This window comes from Haemaphysalis longicornis, unplaced genomic scaffold (assembly GCF_048455015.1).
Source record: "Haemaphysalis longicornis isolate Haplotype H1 unplaced genomic scaffold, Haemaphysalis longicornis Haplotype H1 scaffold_4, whole genome shotgun sequence".
Lineage (NCBI taxonomy): Eukaryota > Metazoa > Arthropoda > Arachnida > Ixodida > Ixodidae > Haemaphysalis > Haemaphysalis longicornis.
In genome coordinates, this window is record NW_027526361.1 from 86424845 (window position 1) to 86448833 (window position 23989).

Sequence of the window (23989 nt, forward strand, 5' to 3'; positions counted from 1 at the left end):
GCCGTTTGTTTGTTTCATGTTTGTTTAGACCGTATTTGACAACTGGCTTCCGATTTCTTTGTTTGCGTGCTGTAGTCTTGAGAAAAACATTTCAATGACTTGGTATGACGTTTGCTGGCCGGATACCCGAGGAAATGAGAGGTCGCGTGCTCGCGCTGCCTAGCACTGGCGAGGCGTGCAGTTTCTGAGGGCTACGGCGTGTGAACGCCGGCCGCCTGCCGGGATGGTTGCTTCCATTCTAGGCTTCAACGACTCACTGTGAACGACAAGACAACAAAGACAGTGGAGAGTGGTGCAATGGAGTTTTGGACGCGTACTAGTGTCGTCGTTTTCGCTCCCGGCAGTGTACGTGCTGACAGTACTGAGTGTACGGTAACGCGTAAGTGACAACCATAATGATGTGTTCAGCGCATTTTACAACTGCGTGCCCAAGGCGTCGGTAAGCTCAGAAAATTCATTAGCGCTCGTTTCGTGTTTTTCATTTTGTGTGTTGGTGGTTACGCTGGCAAAACGGGGCCGACACTCTCCGATACTCGTTCAAATCGCCGTGTCCCCCTGGAGCTGTTTTTGTTGCCAGCGTTTTCTGCGAGGTATTCATGTTAACGTCTGGATTGCGGAGTACGCGCTTCCCAACCCGACCGCGCAAACGGAACTCTCGCCAGCGAGCTGCTGGTAAGAGTGTTAAAAGAGAAACAAAACGTCTGGTACGTCTTGCGTACTATTGGGCGACAGCTGGTAGCATTCACCCAAACTAATTTCAGGGCCATGCAAGACGCACACCCGCAGGCAGCGACAACCTTAGGGGCAGAAACCAAATGAAGCACAGCGCCTGCACACACCGAAGCGTCTCTGGCAGGCCCGTCACGCCTACAGAACTCAAGCGAAGCAAACGGGACTTGAAGAACGAAAAAGCACCAGCCATTGACGACATTCCCAGCGAGTTCATAAAATCACTGAAACCTAAGGCAGGAAAACCCTATGCCACTGCTTCAACGCAGTCCTGGGCACAGCAAATACCATCCAAGCGGAAAGCAGGCAAGGTTAAACTGATATTCAAAGGCAAAGGAAACAACGAAAATGACCTTTATGCCTATTGGACAATAACAGTGCTAAGCAACGTCTCAAAACTGCGTAGCACTGTACTCAACCACCGACTACAGGGTTACTGTGAAACCAACGGCGTCCTAACAAAATCCCGAAACGGCTTCTGACCACACCGCCGCACAAGTGACCACATCTTTACACTGACTCAAGCAATGGAAATGAAGTAAAAAGACAAATGTCAGCTCAACTTGGCCTTCCTGGACATGGAAAGAGCGTACGAGCCAATCCCAGACCAAAAGCTAAGGGGCAAGCTGAGTGAAATGCACGTAGGGGCCCCAATTTATTGACTTTCTAAAAAAAACTGTACACAGGCTGCACAGTCGTGTACAACCTACATGACCTCAGTTCAGAGGAAATCAAGCTGGCTGTAGGCCTCAAACAGGGATGCCCACTGTCACCAACCCTGTTCAACATCTGCATAAATAACTTGCTGAAAACACTGCACAAAGAGGGCCCAGCACTGAGACTATCCACCACCACAACGGAGGGAAAAAAAGAGTACACAAGAATCTCAAGCTTAGCTTTTGCAAATGACATTGTAATATCGGCAGAATCAGAAGCAGGCCTGCGACACCTCTTAGACATTTGTACTCGAGTGGCAAGAGAAGACAAGCTTATGGTTCAACCAGGCCAAGACAAATTGGACAGACTTGTACATAGACTAAAAAAGTTGAGCAAACCTCACCGTACAAATATCCTGGTATAACAGTATCCGACCACCCAAGTTACCTGGTACAACAGGAAAAGTCTGCTTGCCAAATTCAGCCACCTAAAAGGCCGTGTTTGGGATCTGGCAAGGCACCCTTCCAACCCCTACACAGTGGGGTGCATTCTCTGGAAGCCACTAAAGGTACCAGCAGTAACCTGCGCAGGGGGTGTGCTGGCTTACTCCTGCCCAGCAGTGAAGTGCTTCGACCGCCGCCAAAATGAACTGGGACGGTGGCTACTCGGGGGAAACGCAGTCGCAGTGACAGCAGCGGTCACAGGGAAGATGGGCTGGTCCCCCTATGAAATTCGCGAAGGGGTCCAAGTCCAGTATGCCGGCCGCCTAAAATTCATGCCAGCAACTAACGTGAGTAAACGAATGTACAGTCAGCCACAAGATTTTGCGGGATCTGCAGTGCATAGCGGAGCGGCGTGAAACTGCATTGCTGCGTCATCTTCTGCCGCAGACGGCCAGGTTGAGGCTCACGGAACATCCGGAAAGAAAATTTTTATGACAATAAAGGTAGTGCATTGCTCTTTGAGGCGCGGGCTGGCTGCTTGAGAACTCGAACTTACATGAGCAAATATTCGTCCCAGGATGAGACATGTGCGATGTGGCAGGGATGAAGAAACAATCGACCACATAGTAATAGAATGCCAAAAGATTCAGCTGGCTAGAATTGGGGGCAAAGTCCTACTTCCTAAGACACTGGGCTTCGCAGTTGATGGAAGCATTAACTGGTCAGCAGTAGGTATTGCTAAAGAGCGGCCAGAGTATTGGTGGAAAAAAAGCAGGGAAGGCGATAAAGTGTCATCCCAGTCAGGGGTAGCGGCAGGGCAGAATTTAAAAGAAATCCGAGTTGAGAGTTAACTAAATTTAAATTACTAATGTAGGCTAGATGGCGCATGCCGTCACCCCAATTCAAAGGGGAGGCCTTTAATCATCATCATCATCCTTCCTTTGTTATCGGGCATCTCTGGTCACACGCTTCCCCGTGACATGCTTTCAATATCCGCGGCAGCCGCTGTGGTGCCGCATGACCGTCGCCGCAGGTCTTCCTTACTGGTGCAACACATCGCATAGCCTGCATCCACCTTTTACGCGGGGATCAATGTTGTTAAAATACAGGGTGGTGTGACGATAATTGGAACACATAAAAAATTTTTTCCTTGGCGAATTGCCGCTCTGTTTGCGCTCAAACTTCACACGAAGGTCGCTTTTTGTGGTCTATTTTGTTTGAAACTGGGAACAACGATGGCACGTACGTGTTTATTCTGAAAATAAATAAAAACGATTTTTGCCTATGGGAAAATGGCGGCCGATTTGGACGTCCGAGCCAGCGCAAGTTGATGTTGGAACGACGGCGCCACCTGGGGTATGCAGAGTGAAATGCACGTTTTGGACTCACGGTAGGAAGGAACCAAATGGTGCAGCAGATGATCAGAAAATGTGAATGCGGGTTTTCTGATTGTCTGCTAGCTCATTTGGCTCCTTCCTAGGTGCATTTTCAACTAAGCTTACAACCGGTGCACACTCGTTATCACAGGAAAAACCTTGCGCATGAGCTCGGATATTTGCTATACATGTTCCCAGTTTCCCTTCAATTACGCGGAGGCTGGTAGAAGTGGTTCGTCATGATGAGTCTGTAATTGATTGCCCTTTTCTCGTCATAGCGGCCAATTTTCATTACTTTTTTCCAAGACATCTACATTAAATTTTGAGCCACAGAGCATTCACCGAGTCTTGGCTTTGCTGCAACAATGAATTTTGTCGATGCGACATTTTTCTGTACCCCTTGTCAACGCATGCAATCGCCAGAACCTAGCTTATAGCAGCTTTATGTCTTCAATGTTCGTCCTATGACTCTTACTAGTGCGATGCTAGCCAACATTACCACATTGTTTCACGCATGTGGACCTCAATTTACTGGAAGAGTTCAGTTCCAGCGAGCGGTGACGAGCCGTGTACAGCCCGGCTCACCCCGCCGTCGCTGCTCGTCGTGTGGCCTTTGTTCGAACGACTCCGGCAGCTGCGTGAGCGCGCCCGCCCGGCATGCATGTGGGTGGCTGTTATTATGGGGCTGAAACGTTTCGTGCAGGCTTGTGTGTTACAACATGTTATTGCGGCCAAACGGCACCTGTGTTCAACCTTCCAGCTTGCGAGTTCAGACGGTCAGCCATTTGCGGTCCGCTCAGCCGGCCCGCCATGTGGATGCGCCCTGCTCAGGATCGAACCGCGGCGGACCGTGACCTCACGTCACGTGACCAATTGGACCGCGGACTTGGTCCGTCGAGTGGATCGGCCTTAACGAGGAGCTCGGGGGAGGAGGAAAAGACGCAAAATGCCTCCCCACGGTGACACTCGAGGGTACCAAAAATGATTGTGGATGGATGGGTCGTCTGCTTAGTAGGACGGGGCAACCGACAGCTTGCAGGGAGGCTGCCCATTGCCAGAAGATTCTGGCGGGGATGCACCGAGGGAGGAGGCGTCAGGGGCACCGGGGCGCTGGCCAGGGGGCTACATGTTTGCCTTCCAGAAGACTGTGGCGAGGATGCATTATTTGCAGACAATGTGCGGCCCGTCAGTGGTCGGCGAAGGAAGTGGATCACGGGGTGGCATAGCGGAGGCTACGTAGAGCCATGCGTTAGAGTGCAGCCCTTAAGCGCCCGCTCCTGTGGTTTCGCGTAGTCCCTCAGCATTGGCCTCGTAATCGAGAGAACGAAGAGGCCACCGAAGATAGAGCGAGTGGGAAAGCGGAGGATGAAAGGATGAAGAAAGTGTAAGGGGGAGGACGGAATTCCGAGATCGCCCGAGACGTGCTCCAGGGTGGCGACGCCTTACGATATAACGACAGAGAATAGCGCGCGCCGTCGTGCATTTGCTGATCACGCGATCACTTCCTGACACACATCAGCTATGCGCCATCGCGGAGAAGACTACAGTTCGCGCTGCACTCAAATTTTGCATTAGCGAGTATCGTAAAGTTCCACTCCAGTTTTTTTTGTTTCCTCAAGAACACAAAGCAGGGTATAAAAAATTACAATATAAAAATGAATGAAAGTAAATTAATAAAAATAAACTTGCAGCAATGAAGAGTAATGCTTTCACATTCCTACAAATACGCAGCCTTAAGTGTCCCGGAGAACCTTTTATTTCAGTTAGTGTTGTAATTGTTGACCTACCATAGAAAACATTTCGCAGTAGATTCGACAGTTAAAATAACTCTTCAACACTTTCTATATACGCTTTCACTCTTTTCTTCGCATCTGGAAGCACTGCGAAAGCTATAGCTATTGCCAGGACACAGTAACAGTGCGTGATTTGCTCGTCACTGCGGATATGCCTCCCATTTCTGCTTCGCTTTTATGGCTTTCTTTTTAAAGTGGCTATCAAATGCATTCTTTGCTGCAAGTTAAGGAAAGCCGGCAAATAGCCACTACACCGTTGTAATGACGTCATTCTAGCGGCAGAAGAATGCCAAGACCGGGAAGGAGGAAAAAATATTTTAAGCAAGTTTCTAAGTTATCTGACGGCGACAGAGCAGTAATTTTTGGTGCAGGCACTTAGCGACCCCCCAATCTAAGTACTGGATGTGTTTGTTGATTACTTTCTGCAAGCATTCAAGATTAAGAAAAAAGTTGAAAAAAGTGTTGCAGGGTCGCTTTAATTTGGTTAAGACAAATTATTTGCACAAAGAAACCTGCATTACGCCTGTTTTTATACCGACTTGACAAGGAAACAAAAACCGAGCACAATAAAATAACAAAAAAAAACCACTTCTGCTTTTTTTCTCCGAACCCGTTTGAACCGGTTCCAACCGATTTGAACCGGTTCGAACCGGAGCGGAATGGTGCTCCGGAAACAAACCCAAACCGAACCCGAAGGACCCGAACCGAACCCCAAAAAATTCAGGTTCGACACCCTGTTCCTCGTATAGCAGCATTTAAGAGCAACAAACTTTTTAGCCGAGGTGTCGCAGTCAACTCTGATGTATTATTTGGTGCATGTGCACGTTGACTACCCCCCTCCCCGCAATATCCTCTGGGGAAGTTTAGACCCACCGCATAGCACACAAAAACGAAACTAACCACTGCTTGCCAATATGTTATGGAGTCTGCTATTTTTCAGAGATCAGAGGTGCTATCATGGCAAAGACAAATGATTTTGTAATTATTTCTTGTTATAATTACTATCAAAAAGGAATAGTAATTAATGATGGCATAGCTTCACTTTTTTCAAACTCGATTGTAATATAGATAGTATGTATAAAGTGAACGAGATAGAACAGATTACATTTCAGTGTGGTGGAACAGTTTTTCACACTTTGGTCCAGTTCTACCAGCATTTGCCTAGTTTAGCATACTTTGCAGATTGCCATCTTTTTGCATTGTTTCTGTAGATGCTTTTGATGTAGAAGTGAATGCGGGTCGCGAGGTAAAACGTGGCCACCTCTGCCACAGCACCCTTACAATGATCACTGCAGCCAAGTTCGCACTGCTGCTTAGCCTTCACCACGCTCAGAATGTCGAGGATGCTATCGCAATGAAGCCCAAGAAGACTAAAGCATTCAGTGAACGCATTCTCTGTGTTTAGCACGAACCTATACAGAACGACCGACGGAAATAACAGCCCTCTTTGTGCTTCAGGTGGACAAACTCTGCAAAGTTGAGCACCAAAGACTTTTCTTTGCTCATCAGGAGCACACAGAGGCAGTTTTCACACTTCATCTTGCGGATGCACTGCCTCGCTACATAGACAGCGATATAGTGTATCAACCGGCTGCCACTTGACGCCACAGCACATAATGAGTGTCCTGTTGACTTCAAAAGAAGTTCTGCTGCTGCATCTGTGTTGCCTGCACCCAGGTACTTGTCTGCCAGCTGGTGCTCTTGAGCAGGGGAACCCTGCTGGCATGCATCTGGTCCCAGTAGAGCACGCACAACGCCTGGTTCTCAGTTTCCCTTTGAAACCGAACAGGCCAGGTTGTTGAATGCCGGGCAGTTCACTCTGACAATTAACTGTTGTGGCATCGGGTGCGTGTTGCACCCAGATTGGTACACAAGTCCAAAAGGTGCCCTGCGGGGTCTTGGCTTGTCCTACTTGTCATGGGGTGCTTAAACCCTACTTTTTCCATGAGGTACTTGAGCAAGGAGAGTAAACTTGACACAGTCACCTGCAGTCCAGTGGCCGTTGACTGGCTTAAGAAGCCGCAGCCTTTTGCTTTGGCATGGAGCTCCCACGTCTCGAGGTACAGTAACACACTCCAAATTCTCCATTGATGCAGATCCCGGCTGCAGGGCCTAAGCAGGAAACCGTGATGTCATCATGTGAATAAGGTCACGGACGATGGTGCGTTGTAAAAATGAGGCAACTATAAACACTACTGATCAAGCAATTGACTATTTCAAGAAACCTAACACTCAAATTATATACAGCCATGAAGACTCGGTACTTACTCAAAGAAACGAAGCATGGCTGAAATGTCGCCTCAAGTCTCTTCAATCTAAGACCTGTACAACTGCAGACCCTGCACCACTTTGTCGCTGAACAGTTGAAACGCAAGGGAAACCCTCATTTTCTCAAAACTGCTCGGATTTTTGTGGCTGGAATTGATGCCATGCACGGCTTGCAGTGTCACATTGCTGCCGTGCCTTCGAGAGCTCCTCGAAGGCACGGCTTGCATGGAAACCTGGAATGAATTGATTGTAATTTATGACACAATGACGCAATATGCAATGGATAAGTAAACATTTACACAAGGAGATATAGAATGAAGGCTAAACATAATGGAATAACACACCTGAACCTCTGGCTCTTCATAGCAAGAGCAGGCCAGGGCGTTACGCAGGCACTTGATTATGGGGGGAAGTCTGAAATTAAATGGAGCCGGCACTTAGGATCCACCAGGTGGGCTGCACTGCACTCGATGCTTGTCAAGGATGCCCCAATGCCCGTTTGTCTCCACATGTTCCGTTTCCATGTAGCCCCGTCCAACGTTATAAAGTCAACTTTCAGGCCTGCTTTTTCTGCCAGAATGGTGGCTTCAATCATGATCTTTGTCTACAAAGGCCTCATAATATTGCCTTTCATTGCAAAGGGTGGAAGTACGTGAGTCCACTTCTCCACAAATAGTACGAAAATGGCGTACATGCCATGATCGCACACACTGCGTTTATCTTCGTCTGAGGTAAACGGACCAAGGTCCACAAAGCCATCTATATGCCCAGCAGTAGTGAGACAAGTGTTTGGACAATTTCATCTCGTCTACTACGAGACCTCCGTGCCGTTGGAATTCGTCCATGGGGCCTGTTTTCTCTGTCAGGTCATCAAACACCTTTGCACTGAACCCAAGCCCTGTCTTGTAGATCTTCAAGTACTTTTGCAGTATTGCTTTGCAAGGCAATGTTAGTATGCTATCTCTTTTCAAATGCTCATAGAGCTTCAGACTTCTCATCCTCATTATCAGGCATTCTAGGATCCACTCAGTTGAGTACTTCATGCCTTTAAGGCTTTTTCACGATGCCTTGAATATGTGACAGACTGATCGGAGAAAGGTTGGCGACTTTAACAGCAAAATCATCCTCAGAAATCTCTCTGTTCCTGGCCACCATCGCTGCAAGCCTTTTTTCCATCACAGTGGCGCGCTTCCTTAGGCATGCAGCTTTCTGTTTATGAAGCTTCGGTCGACGAGAAATATCTCCTCTTGTTGTTGCAGACACGTTGAGCTTTCTCCGCGAATGCGACTTTCTGGTGAGTAAGGCCTTCCGAAGCGCCTTGTAATCCGCACAAACAGCCCTTGAAAAAAAAGAGAGATCGGGAACCCATGTGTAACTAACTTAAAATCGCACGAATTGCAAATCGAAGGGGATGAAAAAATACTTACCTGCTGTAGAGATTTCTCAGAGACATTTTGTGCTGAAAACCGACTACCTTATCGTGACTGTTTCCGCTCGAAGTTAGAGTGTCAAACATTGTTCCAGTTCAGTGAAGTCTAGTTTTGTCATGGCTCCCTTGCAGATGCAGATTTGTTCAGTTTCCCAGGGGACATCGTTGGCCTCAGTGAGAGAAGACATTAACTTGTCGCTGCACTTTACACCTTGCACAAACATTTGCACAGACACATTTTTATTGATCTCATCCAAACACACGGCTTTTTCGGGAACAATTTCCAGCTTTTCCCCTTTCTGGATCGTGGTGGTGGCAAAAATTATGCCCGCATAACCATCTGGATGAAGCTTGCACCAGTACTTTGCTGGTAATGCAAATTTCTCAATGCTGCAAGTGTCAACGTTTTGCTGTCCCATTCTTGGGAAGGTTCATGCAGCACGTTCTCATTCCCAGTGCTACTGTTCGAAATTTCGGGAAATTGCTTGTGCGGCTTATGGTATTCTGCTAACGTGCTTGTTGCTGCTGGTCGTTTCCTTTTGGGCCTTCTTTTTGCAGTAGGAACTGAGAGGTAGGCCGGACAACCTGGCAAGAGTGTGGGAATCGCTTCAGGTGCCAGCGACGGCTTTACACGAGGAATACGTAACTCGCTAAAAATGTTTTTCAAAGTAGTGCTCGCACACTGCCAATGATACTGTGAGGGGCTTGTCCTGCCGACAAAAATTGGGCTTCCACTTTTTTCGAAGCTCTTCGTCTCTTGGGGCGGCAAACAAAGACGCCTTTGGAGCACCCGGATAGCTAGTGCAACAGCCTGTGGCAAAACAGTGCGCATCAGTCCTTCTTTTCGCCATCTTCCTCACATGCTGGTCCTTGACAAAATGCACTCTCTCACTGTTTTGAAGAACACGTCAGAACTTCCGCACCGATTTCACCTAACGCTCGTGCACCCACCGGCTTCCATGTTTTATTCGGTCTGAGGGCCGCGGCAACAGCGCGGGAGCAGCTGATCGACTGCGACATCGTGCACCAGCGCCTCTAGCAACCCTAGCAAGGGTGAACGGCGCGCGGCACGCCGAAAACAAACCAAACAAAACAAACTTTTCCCAATGTTTTAAAAAGACCTTGCCCGTATCACTTTGGATTAGCGGCAGCGACTGTGTTTATAATTTCGTACAACAGAAACACCGGTGCTGGAAGCTAGCGGTCGCACTTGCAGCAACTTGCGAGACTGCGCAAGGACGGGGTGAGGTCAGGAAGCAAGAAACAATGGCGCACTAGTCTTGTCTCGTTTGTTTCGCTACATTTTGACTCTGTTTCATACCTTATGTTATATACTGATTAGCTCACACTCGGGCACTCTCCAGCCAGTGGCTAAAAATGCTCGAATGGGCGCTATCGCAAAACCGGGGTTCGTACGGTGCATTTCGTGCTCGGCAGATCTCAGCAGCGCTCGAGCGCAGCATTGAAACGGGAACGCTCGCAACTCGGTCTGCGACAGGGCAATGCTTTTCGTGGACAGTTGCAACCGCGTTGCGAAAAAATTGCACGGAGAGGGCAGCCAGGTAAATCAGTTGTATGCCCTCCCACAGTTCTTGTTGAGCACCTTGTAAGCATTATTTTGCTCATGCTTAGCTTTTCCTCATTCGCTCATGGTTGCTTATGCCCCTCTGTTTCAGTTCAGCAGCCCATGTCATAATGATTAACTGCAGAGTAACCTTTGCACAGGCTTTGTTATTGATGGCTACAAGTAGTGTTGACATTTGTTTGCACTGTGCCCAATACATACTTCATCACCCTTTAACCACCCTGTTTACATTCGCAGGTGAACAACTCCTACGCCCTGTCGACAGAGCCACTGGAGCCATGGCTGATGCTGAACAGATGTAGAGACTTAATGTGTCCGATTCACCTCAATGCTTATTCTTTGTCGACGTCTGTGTGTAACGATGTATCAATTAGTAGTTGCTTAGTGGAAGCACCATGTTGTGAGCACATTGCTTATGATCTTTTCTTGTAAGGAGGCAGTAGCAGTGTTTCTCCCAGAGTTGCCGCTGGGGAGGTTAAAATGAAAGTTGTACTCCAAATGTGTCTCGTCGTTCTTTGTTCACTATCATCGCTTAATGTTTGCAAATATTGGTATGCAATGTGCATTTCGTTTTTAATCTCAGTTGCCATCTTGTTTTGCACACTGAAGCAGCCCGTTCACTGTCTTTTTAATTGTGTAAAATTTGATTGTTTAATATTTATGAGAACCACTTAGCCACAGAATGGTCTATGAGAAAGGGGAGACGTTTATTACATACGTGAATTTTTATGTACAGAAAAGCGAATGTATGCACACGTATCAGAGAGACAAGATTGTGTCTCTGATTCTTAAAGCAGTCGAGCTCATGTTACATTTGAACCACCCACAATTGCCAATAATACGCTAGCACCTGGCGGCAAGCTGTCGAGTATACTGTACTCTGTCACTTTCCTGTTGCTTGTCCTGCCTCTCCCGCCTTCACAAATAAAAGTCATGACTCGCTGTCAGGCAATCCCAAATAGAAACGGGGCAGTATTGTGATTCTTGTAGCTAAACCACGTCTTTTCACTAAAGATGGCCTGTAACACTTCGAAACCCATGCTACAACTGCCACCAAAGTTCCAAATGCCTGTTCGAAGCACGTGGGCATGGTGTGCATAGTTATCCTTGTTCTGGCCCCTTTGCAATGTAAGCAGCTGAAATACACAACATTGAGCCCCCGGCGTTCCACAATCCTTGTCCAAGTCACTTGACTGACCTGCAGAAAAGGAGAGGGGCTGCATAAATAGCAGCATAGTTGCACGTCTTGTCCTCAAATCCAACTACAAGCTACACCATATTGTTTTGAATGTCCTGTTATGTGTGTACATCTTTCACAAGCATTGTAGTTCTGACTGGGGCCCTGTAAACAAAAGAGCAGCCAGTAAGAAAAAAAGAAACATGAAAACTTGAGTGTAATAAATTACGACCTCTAGCTGTGTCACCGATGTCAACACATCTATTCACATTGCCATTCTCTGGAAAATTTGTGCTGGAAGGTTGCAGTACTGAGCTAGGGCTTGCAACTTTATGGTGCTTCTTTTTTTCTGCTCTCATGGACGTCATTTATGCCTGCAGCAATTGTACGAGAATTCCTCACCCTGCATCTTATGCGATGGCAATGAAAATATCCATGGCACAACAGCACACATTTTAATGCACATAGACATAACAGGGTAGTATTCAGAACAATGCCCCACAGTGTAATTAGGGCACAACATTGGCTTTCTGCTGTCACTACTGCTGTTGCAAATAAACTAGTGGATGTAATAAAACACAAGGAAGAAGATCCACCTCACTATATACTGCACTTGTCTCATAACCACTAGGCTGACAATCAGGACACCATGTGTCCAACTTGTGCTGCAAAGAGTGAGCAAATGCCTCAATCGAAGCAGCTTTGACATAGCTTAGGTTAAGTCTTAGAGCCCATTTTTTAGTTAGTGTCATCTATCAGGCAGCCTAGCTTCCCTGCGAAATTGTTGGCGGCGATAAGAGGAAACAATCAGGACATCGAGGGGCTTTATGTAATCAGCGCTGAGCCGTACGGTGCATGTGGGAACATAACAGCGTACGTTTCAAACATTTTCATAGAACATTCAAGCTGCCATCGCTTCGCACTTTCCCCATGAAAAAAAAAACCCCGGTTGATAAGGCAGGTGATTACGGTCAGGGGGAGACGTACTGTCATGAATTTGCGGTTGATTACACGACTGCGAGCACCTAAGCTCAACAATTGTCGCTGTGCATTGTGTGTGCACGTGGTGGGCAGTAACGACTAGGCAAAGGCACTTTCTACCCTTCGATCACGCAACTCAAACCTATTAGCGTGCACACGCAACATTAGGACCAGACGGCATCGTTCATTTCATTTTTCTGTTGTTTTCAGGCCCAGCGAGATGCGCTCGAGACGCAAAGTGAGAAGCTCAACACAGTGCTAGCGCGTGCGCTCAGCACACGAAAACAGCGCATACACGTGTGTAGCTGTAAATATACTTACCGGAAACGAAATGATCGCACTAAACTTTGGTGTGTATCTTGTCTGTCGATGCCACCGCCGTTAACAGGACGAAACCACCCCGAGTGCACTTGGCGCAACGCTTTTTTGACATCTCTTTCGTCTTGTGTGCAGCGTCAGACGCCAAAAGGAAGCTCACCAGCTGACCATTTTCACATCCACCTCGATCGCGTCGACGTGTTGCAGCAGTATACGTAGTACTGAAGTACTATTAACCGCCACCCACAGGCTGCTAGTCAACAAGCATACCAGAAAACTACTGCCAACATTATGGCAGATAGTCGAGTCACCTTTCCCATAAAACCTTGCGGCAGCGCGGATGGGCTGCAAGTGAATACTCCCTATAGCTACCATGTACTCCGTAAACAGTGTGCTGTCTCATGAGGTATCACAGTTCATGTCATCATTTGACCCTCCCACGTTCACGAATGTGGGCCAAATTGTGACAGTTCAGTCAAGCTCCAATAGACCCTTTGCTAAAAGGTGGGCCACATTTATCATTCAGCGGTGGCAACGCTGTTGCTTAACGCGACGACGCCATGATAAAGGAAGCATCACGCAGGAACGTTGTTGCGGTTGCGCGTTTTTGCCCATTGCCTCACCATTCTGCAGCCTCATAGATATAAAAGCAAATCCCGTATTGAGCTGCTTGTTGCAATTGTAATTGTTCAAAGCAATAAGGCACTAACTAGCCATCGTGAAAGCGCCGTTGGCCTGCACAGCAGCTTGTAGCAAAACTGAATCGGCTTGGCATGCTGTGCTTCTTATTTGCAGGTACCAGTCTCGTCTGCAAGCCCCTGAGCTGCTGGGATGAAAAAATGCTGAAGAGGCCCACCCTCTGCATTCTGACATGGCCGTGACCTTCAAGTTCATTATGCATGACCAAGCAGTCGACTGTTTTCTCCCTGTGGCCACCTTCAGTCCTACTATAGTATTTTAGGCACTCTAGTCTTACCAAGTGCCTGAGCGTAGCTGTACCATCTGTGCAGAAGGAATGTGGAAGCTGTTCGGCCTAGTGGTGGTTTTAGCAGCATGTGGTTACTCCAGTTAGTGCTCCATCTGCCATTGTTGCCGTCTATCACTGCTTGAACTCCTCGCTTATTTCTTACAGACTGCTCTGTTCGTTCTCTTTGTTGGTCGTTTTTGTTTTGTGCCCTGTAGTTGACATGCAATGCTGCTGGGGTTGTCACCTGGCTGATGTCTGATGTGCGTGGCTGTTGCTAAGTGGGCATGCTTAAAAGAAGCACTTGGATAATGTACAAAGAGTGCCTTGTGTCAGTGAAAAAGTTTCTTGATATGGTACGTGATCTTCACATGTGGCACCAATTTTTCCTGTATTTGCCTTTACCTAGCTATGTATATCTCAGCTATAGTTTAACATCTTATATGGTGAAGGGGTACTTCTAACATCTTATATGGTGAAGGGGTACTTAAGTAAGTTGTAAACACTGCCTGTTTTGAATTTATAAGATGAAGTTTAAGCTTTTGTGGTCAACTTGCATTTTTTACTAAGAAAAGGGCAGTCGAAAACGTCGTTTTTCTTGTACCACCCTGCCTGCCAAATTGCTGACATCAGCCATGACGACACACTGGCTAGCCATCAGGGCTAAATGTAGTGGGTTGCTAGTGTGGTTAACAAACACAAAATGATGGCGACACCTTATGATGTCATGAATGCAAATGCACTAATGTGACATTTCCTAGCATGTGCTCTGATTATCATTTCTCCTTTTTGCACCTTTCTCTTTCCCCATGTTTGCACCGCTCATGCACTATCTGTTGCGACAGTACCGTATGATTGTAGGCTTCACTAGACGCGGTACGATGCCATTGTTGAACACCGAACAAAGCGGGAATGTTGTAGAAACGCACGTTGTTACTCACTTGGTTGCTAGTTGTATAATTAGCATGCCCGAGCTACAAGTATACGCCTCAGTATGTGTCTCTAAGGTGTGTTTCCAAGTCACAGGCCACAGCGCATTCAGTGGGTTCACCTTTAGTTAGCAGAATCCTTTGAGCCACCATGGTGTTGGGGATGCCTGCTTGTCACACATTTCAAGGAGCCATGAAGAGAAAATGCAAGTTGGTTTTATTCGAAAGATTTCGTGTTTTATAGTGCCCCCAGCGCCTGTCCGGATACAAACGGTGCTTTATTCACTGAGAAATTTAACAATTTAGGTTAAAATTTTGATTTTACCGCTCAATCGTGCGTTTTCGTGGTCCCAAGTGACATCACGGGAACCGACCGCTCTGCAGCCTAGAGTACCTTCATTCACGCATCCGCCGTACAGGGTAGAGACACGTAACGCTGGCGACGCCATGTTCAGTTGCTCGCTCGCCGCCGAAGCAAGTCATTGTGTCAAAACCGCGCTAAAATTATCGCCGCAACGCGGTTTACTGAAGAAGTTTGAATCATATTGTCTGTTTCGCGTTGCTAGGTCTCGTGGGAAACGAAAAGAATAACGCGTTGAGCCCGTTGGCCCAATTGCGGCGGCACGGGACCGTTCAAAGGTTGTCTCCACCCTGTAGCGGTGTTGGTTTGTTCCCGCGTTTCTTTACGTTCCGTAACCTAGATGGCGCCACCATACCGTGGCAAGCGTTTGGTTTGTTTTTGCCCGCATTTAAACCTGGCTTGTTTTTGTTCTGGGAGAAAATATTCGTTCCCTGAAACAGTGCTCGCTCGACAAATGGGGTCACGTAAGACACCGTTGCTTGCGTCAATCGGCCAGTGTCGTCTGAGACAACCCCAAGCCCCGTAGTGCTGTGCAGCTAAACCAAAGCATGCTGTGCGCAGTAGGAACAGCAGAACGCATCAGTACTTCTATGTTTACATGTGCTTTCGTAACTTCCACTGTTTGTCCCATCATTCCTATTGCTTTGTAAAGAATGTGCCCTAAATTTGAGCGCAAATCGCTCGTTCGTCTAGTTTGTAAGCTCTACCTAATTTGCGTCTGCTTCTGCCAGCCTCCGCCAATCGCAGAGCTTAGCCCATGTGACATCACAGGTTCTGTTGCGGGAAATGAGCTGGTGGGTCGCATGACCATTCCCGTTTTCCCTAATTATGTAGCTTATTTGAGTGAAGTTTACATTAAAAGTGGTGTCAGTATGATTCTAACGAGACAATCTTTTGAATGAACCAAACTTGTGTTTTCTCTTCATGGCTCCTTTCAGGGGCCCTGGGTCCGATTCCCACACATACCCGAATGAGCATATTTTTTTCGAACTCTGTAGCTTAAATTTCTGTAGAAAATTTGCTTTGAGTGATTTGACAGCATTCTTTTGCCTGGCCCTTTATTCTTTAAGATGCCGCCCTTTTCACTCTTTTTTTTTCGTAGGCCATCTGTCAGGCATATTGTGTGCTGTCTCCTGGCCACGGCGGTGCCAGATTTTTGACGTACTGCATTACATAATGCCTTTTCGCATTATCTAAATCAGTGCATTGTGTTTATGTATCCCAAGAAAGACTATTATCTTGAAAACCCCACTGTTGGCACACTGCCACTGCGCTGCTTGGTGGAAGGGTTCTGAGTGTTTCTTCCTCCCTGTTCGATGCAGGCTCCTCCGCCTCTTCTCCCTCCATGGGTGGCCACAGGGTGCAGCACAGCCTTCCACCAGGCGGTCGGCTGCTGCGCTGCCAGCAGTGCAGCTATGTGACACTGCACAGGAGCAATCTGAAGAGACACCGGCGCACACACACGGGCGATAGGCCCTATTGTTGCCACCTCTGCCCCATGACATTCGCCCAGAGAACCACGCTGGCCAACCACATGCGCAGCCACACGGGGGAGAGACCGTTCTGCTGCCGCTTCTGCCCTGAGACCTTCACGCAACGCGGCCACCAAAAGAGGCACGAGAAGAAGGCACATGGCCAGCACCAGTAGGGCAGCATGAGAAGGGGAGGGCCAAGCCGTGTGTGTGCACAGATCAGAGGGAGTCGTGGATCGTGGAAGGGATTGTAGAACATTATGAAGAATTGTTGTGCAGAATGCGAAAAAGTGAGGGGCTCAGAGAGGTAGCCCATTTTATCTTGCAAAGAGACCTGTCTCCAAGTGAAAGTTTTGCCTTCACATCGTGGGAAGTGTGATTGCGGGTGGGACCTGGGGCAGACAGAAGTATCCTGCGTCAGTAACATGCAGCTTGTGGCAGGAGCTGGTCCACCACTGTAAAGTACCCATTTGCAGCTTTGCAGACCGATGCATCAAAAAAGACACACCCCTTCTGAAGAGGGGGTGTCACACCGCACCACTGCTGATATACATGCAAACGTGCACACTGTTTGTATGTCTCGTAATTTCCCTCTGTGATGGTGCCTTCTGTCGGGCAACAACAGTTCGTGTCCAGTGCTTGTCGCGTGTGTTTCATCCAAAGATAATATTATGTGGCTGCTATAAAATTCCAGTGAGTAAAAGAATGCAGAGACAGACTGACAGCCAACTACCCACTGACACTTGTTTCCACCCTTTTGCAAAAGTATTGCAGAAGCCAGTGCTAATGGCAATGAAAAAATGAAAGAGAGGGAGGGCTGGTACTAAAACACCAAAAACAAAGTCGTGTTGGCATCACCCGCCCCTACTTTTTCTTCATGGTTTGCTTCCATTTCTTTCGTGCGACAAAAATAATCCAGAGGGGCAATGAGACTAGTAAAGGTCTGTGTAGCAATAGTGCTGTTTGCTGAGGCAAGCCTAGCCTTGCGTAGAACTGGCGCCAATTGCTCCTCCTAAGCAACACTATATTGTATCAGACACAAACTTGCCACTCATCATTTATTCCTTTTTTTTACTCCCTGAATGTTTCTACGTGAACTTTAAATTGTTTGTTCAATGAATTGCCACCCAACAACCTCAATAGTCGCAAAAGTCACTCTTCAGGCACGAAATGCCTGAAAAGAGTGCAGGAGACAAACTGGCTCTTGATAGCTGCCTCCCAGACGCCAATAAAAATATCCCTCATGTCCTTCATTCAACACAGATATCTTTATGTTAGGCGACCTCTGTGGCTCAAACAATTACATGTATTCATTGAACTGCAGCCTGCTTTTTTCTCCACAGGACGTCTGACCTGCACCATTGTGTTATGCTGAAATATACAACTACTGAAGAAAGCACTCATTTATCAAGTTAATCCGTAGGTCATAAACAGTTTGTTGATGTTTTGTTTTAGTAAACTTAAAATCACTTGCTGTTCTGCTTTATAAAAGTGTGATCTGTCATGCTTGGAGGCTTCCAGGCCTTTCCGTTTAGCATGCATAGTTGTGCACACAAATCTGGTAAAAATATGCATATTAAAGTTTATTGTTGAATGGTTTGATTAAAAAATGACACCGGTTTCTTGCATACTCTTCCGAGTGTCCACTTGGCTTATTGTGTGTTGCTCCTACAGAAACTACACACTTACTTCGACGCAAAGGTTGTGTGCCGTAGAAAGTTGTCCCTTTTGCAACACCTGCATGCTGTTGCACATCCGTGTGTGATAGAAGGTGCATGCCGTGCCTAAATACCGCGTCAGCTGAAAGATGTTATGTATTTTTGTAGGCCTATCCCCCTTTTGTAGGAGCCATGCGAGGGCAAAAAATATTGACTGAATAAGTTCTGTGTGGCAACTTCATGTGGACTGTTTGGTTGCGACGCACTGGCTTTTTTTGGTCATCATTGCTGGCTGACCTCACTACCGTGGGGAAGTAGTGTTGAAAAAGAAAAAAGGTCAACCTTTAATACAATAGGTGTGGTACTGTTTTCTACGTTTAAGTTTTTCATCATTAATGAAACCAGAGTTGTCATCATAATTAAGGTGTTTTTTCTTGCTTGTTTTTGCCGTTTGCGTTCCTCTGGTTTCTGTTGAAGTAATTGTTGCCTGTATTTGGATGCTACTCTCATTGGTAGCAGACATAGAAGCACTGGTGCTTTAATTTAATCCCAGTGAAAGCTTTGCAGTTGAAAAGCAGTTCACAAGAAGGGGACAGATTTTTTTTCCACTTCATCTTAGGCTGTTGGATGCTGAACTCGGCAAAGTGTTGTCTAGCAGAAGTAGTAGAACAGCTGTACTGCACCAATTTACACTGCAAACTTGTTTTTAAGTCTTTCAAACTGTTTTTTGTTTTGCTGTTGTTTGATGGGGCCCATGTGCGCCCAAGTCAAGCATAGAGGCTAAGGCAGGAACAGCCATAGTGATGTGACGTGAACTTGCTTATAAAGGGCTGGTCGAATCAGTCACCAATTTGTGGGTGATGCTTTTTGGGACACCATCAATGCAGCTAGAAACCCCCCGATTTTTTTAAACTCCTGTGGAAGGCACATAAGCTTGGCAGCTTTCAGGACTAAGCATGGTATCAGAGGAGATTTGTTTATTGCAAGAGCACCAGATGTGCAGTTCCTAAATGAGCTGTGAGTCCAAATTTCCTGAAGCCCTGTGCAGAGTAACTGCTGAGCCAGCAAGAAAGAGGAGGGCTGGTCTGTGTAGCTAGGCAGTGCCAGGCACATCAGGCCTGTGCAAAGCGGCTCACACACCTCTCCCTCCTCTTTTTAGGTGGATCTTTCCTCTTCTGCTGGTGCACTTCCACCACGTTTGTCAGTGGAAGGACTCTCAGTTTTTCTCTTTCCCCCTTGTCGCAGGCCCTCCCTCTTCCCCGAGTGGCCGCAGGGCGCAGCATGGTCGCCGACTGAGTCATCGGCTGTTGCGCTGCCAGCAGTGCAGCTATGTTACGCCGTCCTCAGGCAATCTGAAAAAGCACTTGCGCATCCACACAGGCGAGCGCCCCCACCAGTGCAGCCACTGCGGCAAGGCCTTTGTGGAATCGGGCCACCTGGTCACCCACCTGCGCATCCACACGGGAGAGCGTCCATACCAGTGCCACCTGTGCCCCAGGGCCTTTGCCCAGAAGACCGCACTCACTGGCCATCTGCGCACCCACACGGGCGAGAGGCCTTTCCGCTGCCGCTTCTGCCCCATGGCCTTCGGGCGCCGTCTCCAGCAGAGGCTGCACGAAGGGGATGTGCATAGCCGCAACTAGTAGTGCCGAAGGAGGAAGAGGGCCCACATGCATCCACGCAAGCACCCACTCCTGCAAGCTTGAAAGGGGAGCAGGACCATTTCCCGGATTGTTACGATGCAGTTTTGTGCAGCAAACAGCTAAGTGGAATAGAGTTCCTGTATATAGCTCCCGCAGGGAGCTAAGAGTTGCGCGACTGCGCGCCATCTTGTTATCCGGATTGCTGCGGGAAAGCCGCCCGTCGCGAGTGTAGGAGCCTCGCCGCCACGCTTTCGACGGCGGCCGACGTGCGGTGGGGGCGCTTCAGTCGGCGGCGCCTTAAGGCGGCTACGCTGGAGTCCTGCGATGTCGCTCACGCTGCTGCTGCTGCTGTTCCTGGGCGGGGCACGGTGCCGCCCGCGTCGGCGGCTGCGGCGCAGCCGTGGTGCGGGCTTCTCTGCGCGGCATGGATAACCAGAGTGTCACAATCACGGCGGCGCGTGGAAAAGGGTCGCGCAACTCTTAGCTCCCTGCGGGAGCTATATACAGGAACTCTAAGTGGAAGGCTCAGTGAGAGAGAGAGATCAATTTTTCGTAGAACTTCTCGCTCGTCACCTTCGTTGTCATCACATTGTGGCCTCTCCACCGGGATGACCATTACTCCAGACTAGTGCGAGAAGTGTGATTGTGGGTTTCACCCGTGTCCATCACCAGCATCTCATGGCTAGTGCTTGCTTGAAGACATGCTGCCAGTTTGCCGAGTCACACAAGCAAGAAGACACGTCCTCTTGGAAAGGGGCGATTGCGAGGCATCACCATGATACACATCCGAGCAGGCACTCTACCTCTCATGTTAATTCACACTGTAATGGTGCCTTCTCTTAGCAAATATAGTAAACAGCATTTGCCATCTAGTATGTTCCCTGTGTAATCCTTGTACACTCAGTTTTAAGAGTCAGCTAGAAGCATTTATAAAGTGAAGAAACACGAAACCTAAACTTAGGCCAACTACCGAATGAAGTAGTTTCCTCTGGATTGAACAAATTAGCGCTAACCGTAATGAAAAAAAAAGGCAGCAGAGGAGAGGCGTCATGACTTTGTAATAATAGATACTCAACACTGCTTTTATATAACTGGATTGCCATAATGCCATCCACACATTTCCTGTATGTTGTGTTTTCATTTCTTTGATATATTTGCTTGTAGGTTTAAGTACTTCTATGGCCAGTAGGCATCAGTGTATGTCTATGCGGTTCTTCAATTCCTTAATCTTTGTATTTCTTAATCTTTGTAATTGAACCGTAAAATTGAGTACAGTTAAACCTCGATGTAACGAAATTCAATGTAACGAAACCCACGATGTAACGAACCACGGAATTTTTCGTAACTTCAAATGTATGCACACCATGTATTTTCACCCTCTGTGTAAGGAAGTCCCGTTTGCCAGAATTTCAATGAAACAAAGTTTTATGGAGAACTAGGCACGTAATTTAAGTTGTAGAAGTAGATTTCGGGAGCCACAAGCGCCGAAATGGGGTCCCAATAAAACGTGAACGGTGACACGGGTCACCCAATGCCGCGGATGCAGCCAGCCACCGAGTCTTTGAGTAAGCCCCTTGCCTACAAACTGCATGGCATGCATACACGGCTGGTGCACTGTTTCTGTTTCTGTCGGAGCTTAATCGTTTACGGCTTAATTGGCATCAGCGTGAACCGCGCGGAGCGTTTTCTTTCCGCAAAAACTCAAAACGCGCCCCACAAGCCACAGGCACACTGACGCAGCCGCGGAGACCACCCGCGCGATGCGGGTAGCTCCAGCGACCGCTTCTAACCGCTCGCTGAAACGCAACTCGAGGGGCATATGAGAGGGGCATGCGAGAAAAAAAGCGGATTACATGGCCGAAATTTTCATTGTAAAACGTGACACGGGCCACTTACGAAAGCGCCCATCAAATATCCTCCGCGGAGATAAGCTGAAATTTCAAATAAGGAAAAATTTAATGAATTTGTCATATAATGATACAGTGGACTTTTCTGCTACTTCCTTTCCAGCTGCAGTGTTGTGGCTTGTGGCATTTGAAGAAGCAGTTGCATTGATTTTCCAGGCAGGGAGGTACATTGCATTTCGCAAACCTACCTAACTGTGCTAAACGTGCTTGCACTTGGTACGCAGCTCCTGCGTCAAAGTCTCTTGCTCGTCACAAGTGGAAGATGCCAAGCCATGTCTCTTCGATTGTCATCTTGGGGCTGATTCAGCGTGACCGTCATCGTTTTTGTGGAAGGTGAAAGGAAACTGGTCGGCAATCCTGTTGGTGCTTTTCCTGCGGAGATCAGGTTTTTTGATAGGTTGGCAATGTCATCCGCTGCAGTGCTCATCCGCTGCATGGCTCTGGAGCCTGTGTGCATTCCACGCATTCATGATGCAGATGAAGATAGCATGGTAGATGAAATACATGTGCGAGCGCCTGGAACAGTTGAGAGCTGCGTTACAAAGCGCATCAAAAGCGATTAAAAAAATGTGCCAACAATGAAGACCCACTGTATCGAATATGATACACGAAATTTGAACAACTTCAAAGAATGGGTGGGCTTCAAAAACGACAACAAAGGTCATTTTGGTCGTGCAACATTTTGTAAAGAAAACGTTAAATGTAGGACAAAAAAAAAAGGAAATCTCGCTGTTGGTTGACTAAAATGATGCCATTTGGATGCCACCGCATGAGCTCCCACAACCTGCCAGCAGACCTCTGGTGGTGCCTTTCTGAACTGCTCACATGAGGAAACTCTATCAAAAACAATACTCTGGGCTTTGGTCTTGGCTTTATATGATCTATCGTCCTTTTCTGGCTTCTCGAACAGCGCGTATACGCCAGGCATGGCGGGTTTAATTGATCCCTTCACCCTTCCATTTCTGCCTTCATATTTTTACGTTATGCAACCTGTGTCACAAGTGCGATGACTGCATTGCGTTGAACTCCACTGGCTTGCTTTATCACGGGATATCTAGGCTGCTCAATGTTACATCACAGTGTGCTGAAAAGTGCAGCTCTTGTAGCTTTGTGGGGCAATACAGCCGCTTCTAGTACTAAAACAATGTGTTAGCCTCAGTTGACGCGCTCTTCTGGTTCATGGAAGTGCCAGCTGTTATGCTTGGATCCCACCAAACCTCCCTGTCTAACATTATCAATGTGTACACAAAATCGGAAAAATAGATGGCAATTATCGTGTAGTGAGCTGAGCATACCACCGCCACATATTTAAATTTTTAATGCATAAGCCATGTTGTTTTTATACATGCATTTTAAGGAGAAAAGCGTGTTCTAAGATATTGTTTCCCTCATACCGTCCTGCCCACCGAATTGCTGACTTTGTCCATGATGACATAGTGGCACATCGTCAGGGCTAAATTTAGGTAATTGCGTGTTGAGTACGAGCTTATGTACTGTCTTTGCACAAAGAAACACAATTTCAAGGACACTTTGTGATGTTGTGAATGTAAAAGCACCATTGTCCAATGGCTAAACATATCCTTCGATTACCATCATTGCCATCATTCCCCCTTTGCATCTTTTTCTTTCTTTGTATGCATTTCTCACACACCATCTGTTGGGACAGTGCCGTATGACTGCAGGTTGCAGTGAAAAGCGTGCAGTGGTGCTGCTGTTAAGTACCGAGCATAATGGACATTTTGGAGTAACTCTGTTATTCACTTGATGGCTGCTACTTTGATTGGCGTGCCCACTTCATTCATGTAGACCTCAGTCAATGTTTCTCCCGTGGGTTTCTTAGTGAAAGGCCACGACGCATTGAATGGGTGCACCTTTAGTTAGCTGAAGCGATTGAGCAGGATATGAATGTGCTTGTCTCACATTCTGAAGGCTCTGGGTTATATCCACTCCCAGACTCAAATTTTTATATTTGGTTCTCAACTCAATTGCTTTGCTTTGTTTACAAAAGCCTTTTTCACACTCTTGGCAGCATTCTAGCTTTCACATGTCTTTCCATTTGAGAGGTTGGTCATTTTTCGTGGCGGGGCATCCGGTCACTGGCGTTTTGCGATTACTTGGCCACCACTACATCAGAATATTGATATAGCGTGTTCACTAGCACTTTTGCATAAAAGGTCAAGATTAGCAACAAGGAAGCAGTCAAAACTTTGGAGGCTGGCACAGCCTGAAAACACGCTGGAAGCTAGCATGATGATTCATTGCAGTGTTTGATGGGGTCGCGTGATCAGTGTTTAGTGTT

At 47.3% G+C, this 23989-nt stretch overlaps 1 protein-coding gene across 1 annotated transcript in view; it reads left to right on the forward strand.

Annotated features, from left to right (window-relative positions):
* The window catches only part of LOC144179818 (uncharacterized), a 26115-nt gene continuing 2126 nt past the window's right edge, over positions 1-23989 (forward strand). The window contains exons 1-5 of the mRNA XM_077708250.1: positions 1-439; positions 10518-10593; positions 13552-13823; positions 16333-16656; positions 19386-22023. Of these exons, the coding sequence (XP_077564376.1) occupies positions 13772-13823; positions 16333-16656; positions 19386-19783 (774 nt within the window). The 5' untranslated portion in view covers positions 1-439; positions 10518-10593; positions 13552-13771 and the 3' untranslated portion in view covers positions 19784-22023. The remainder of the gene's footprint in view (positions 440-10517; positions 10594-13551; positions 13824-16332; positions 16657-19385; positions 22024-23989) is intronic.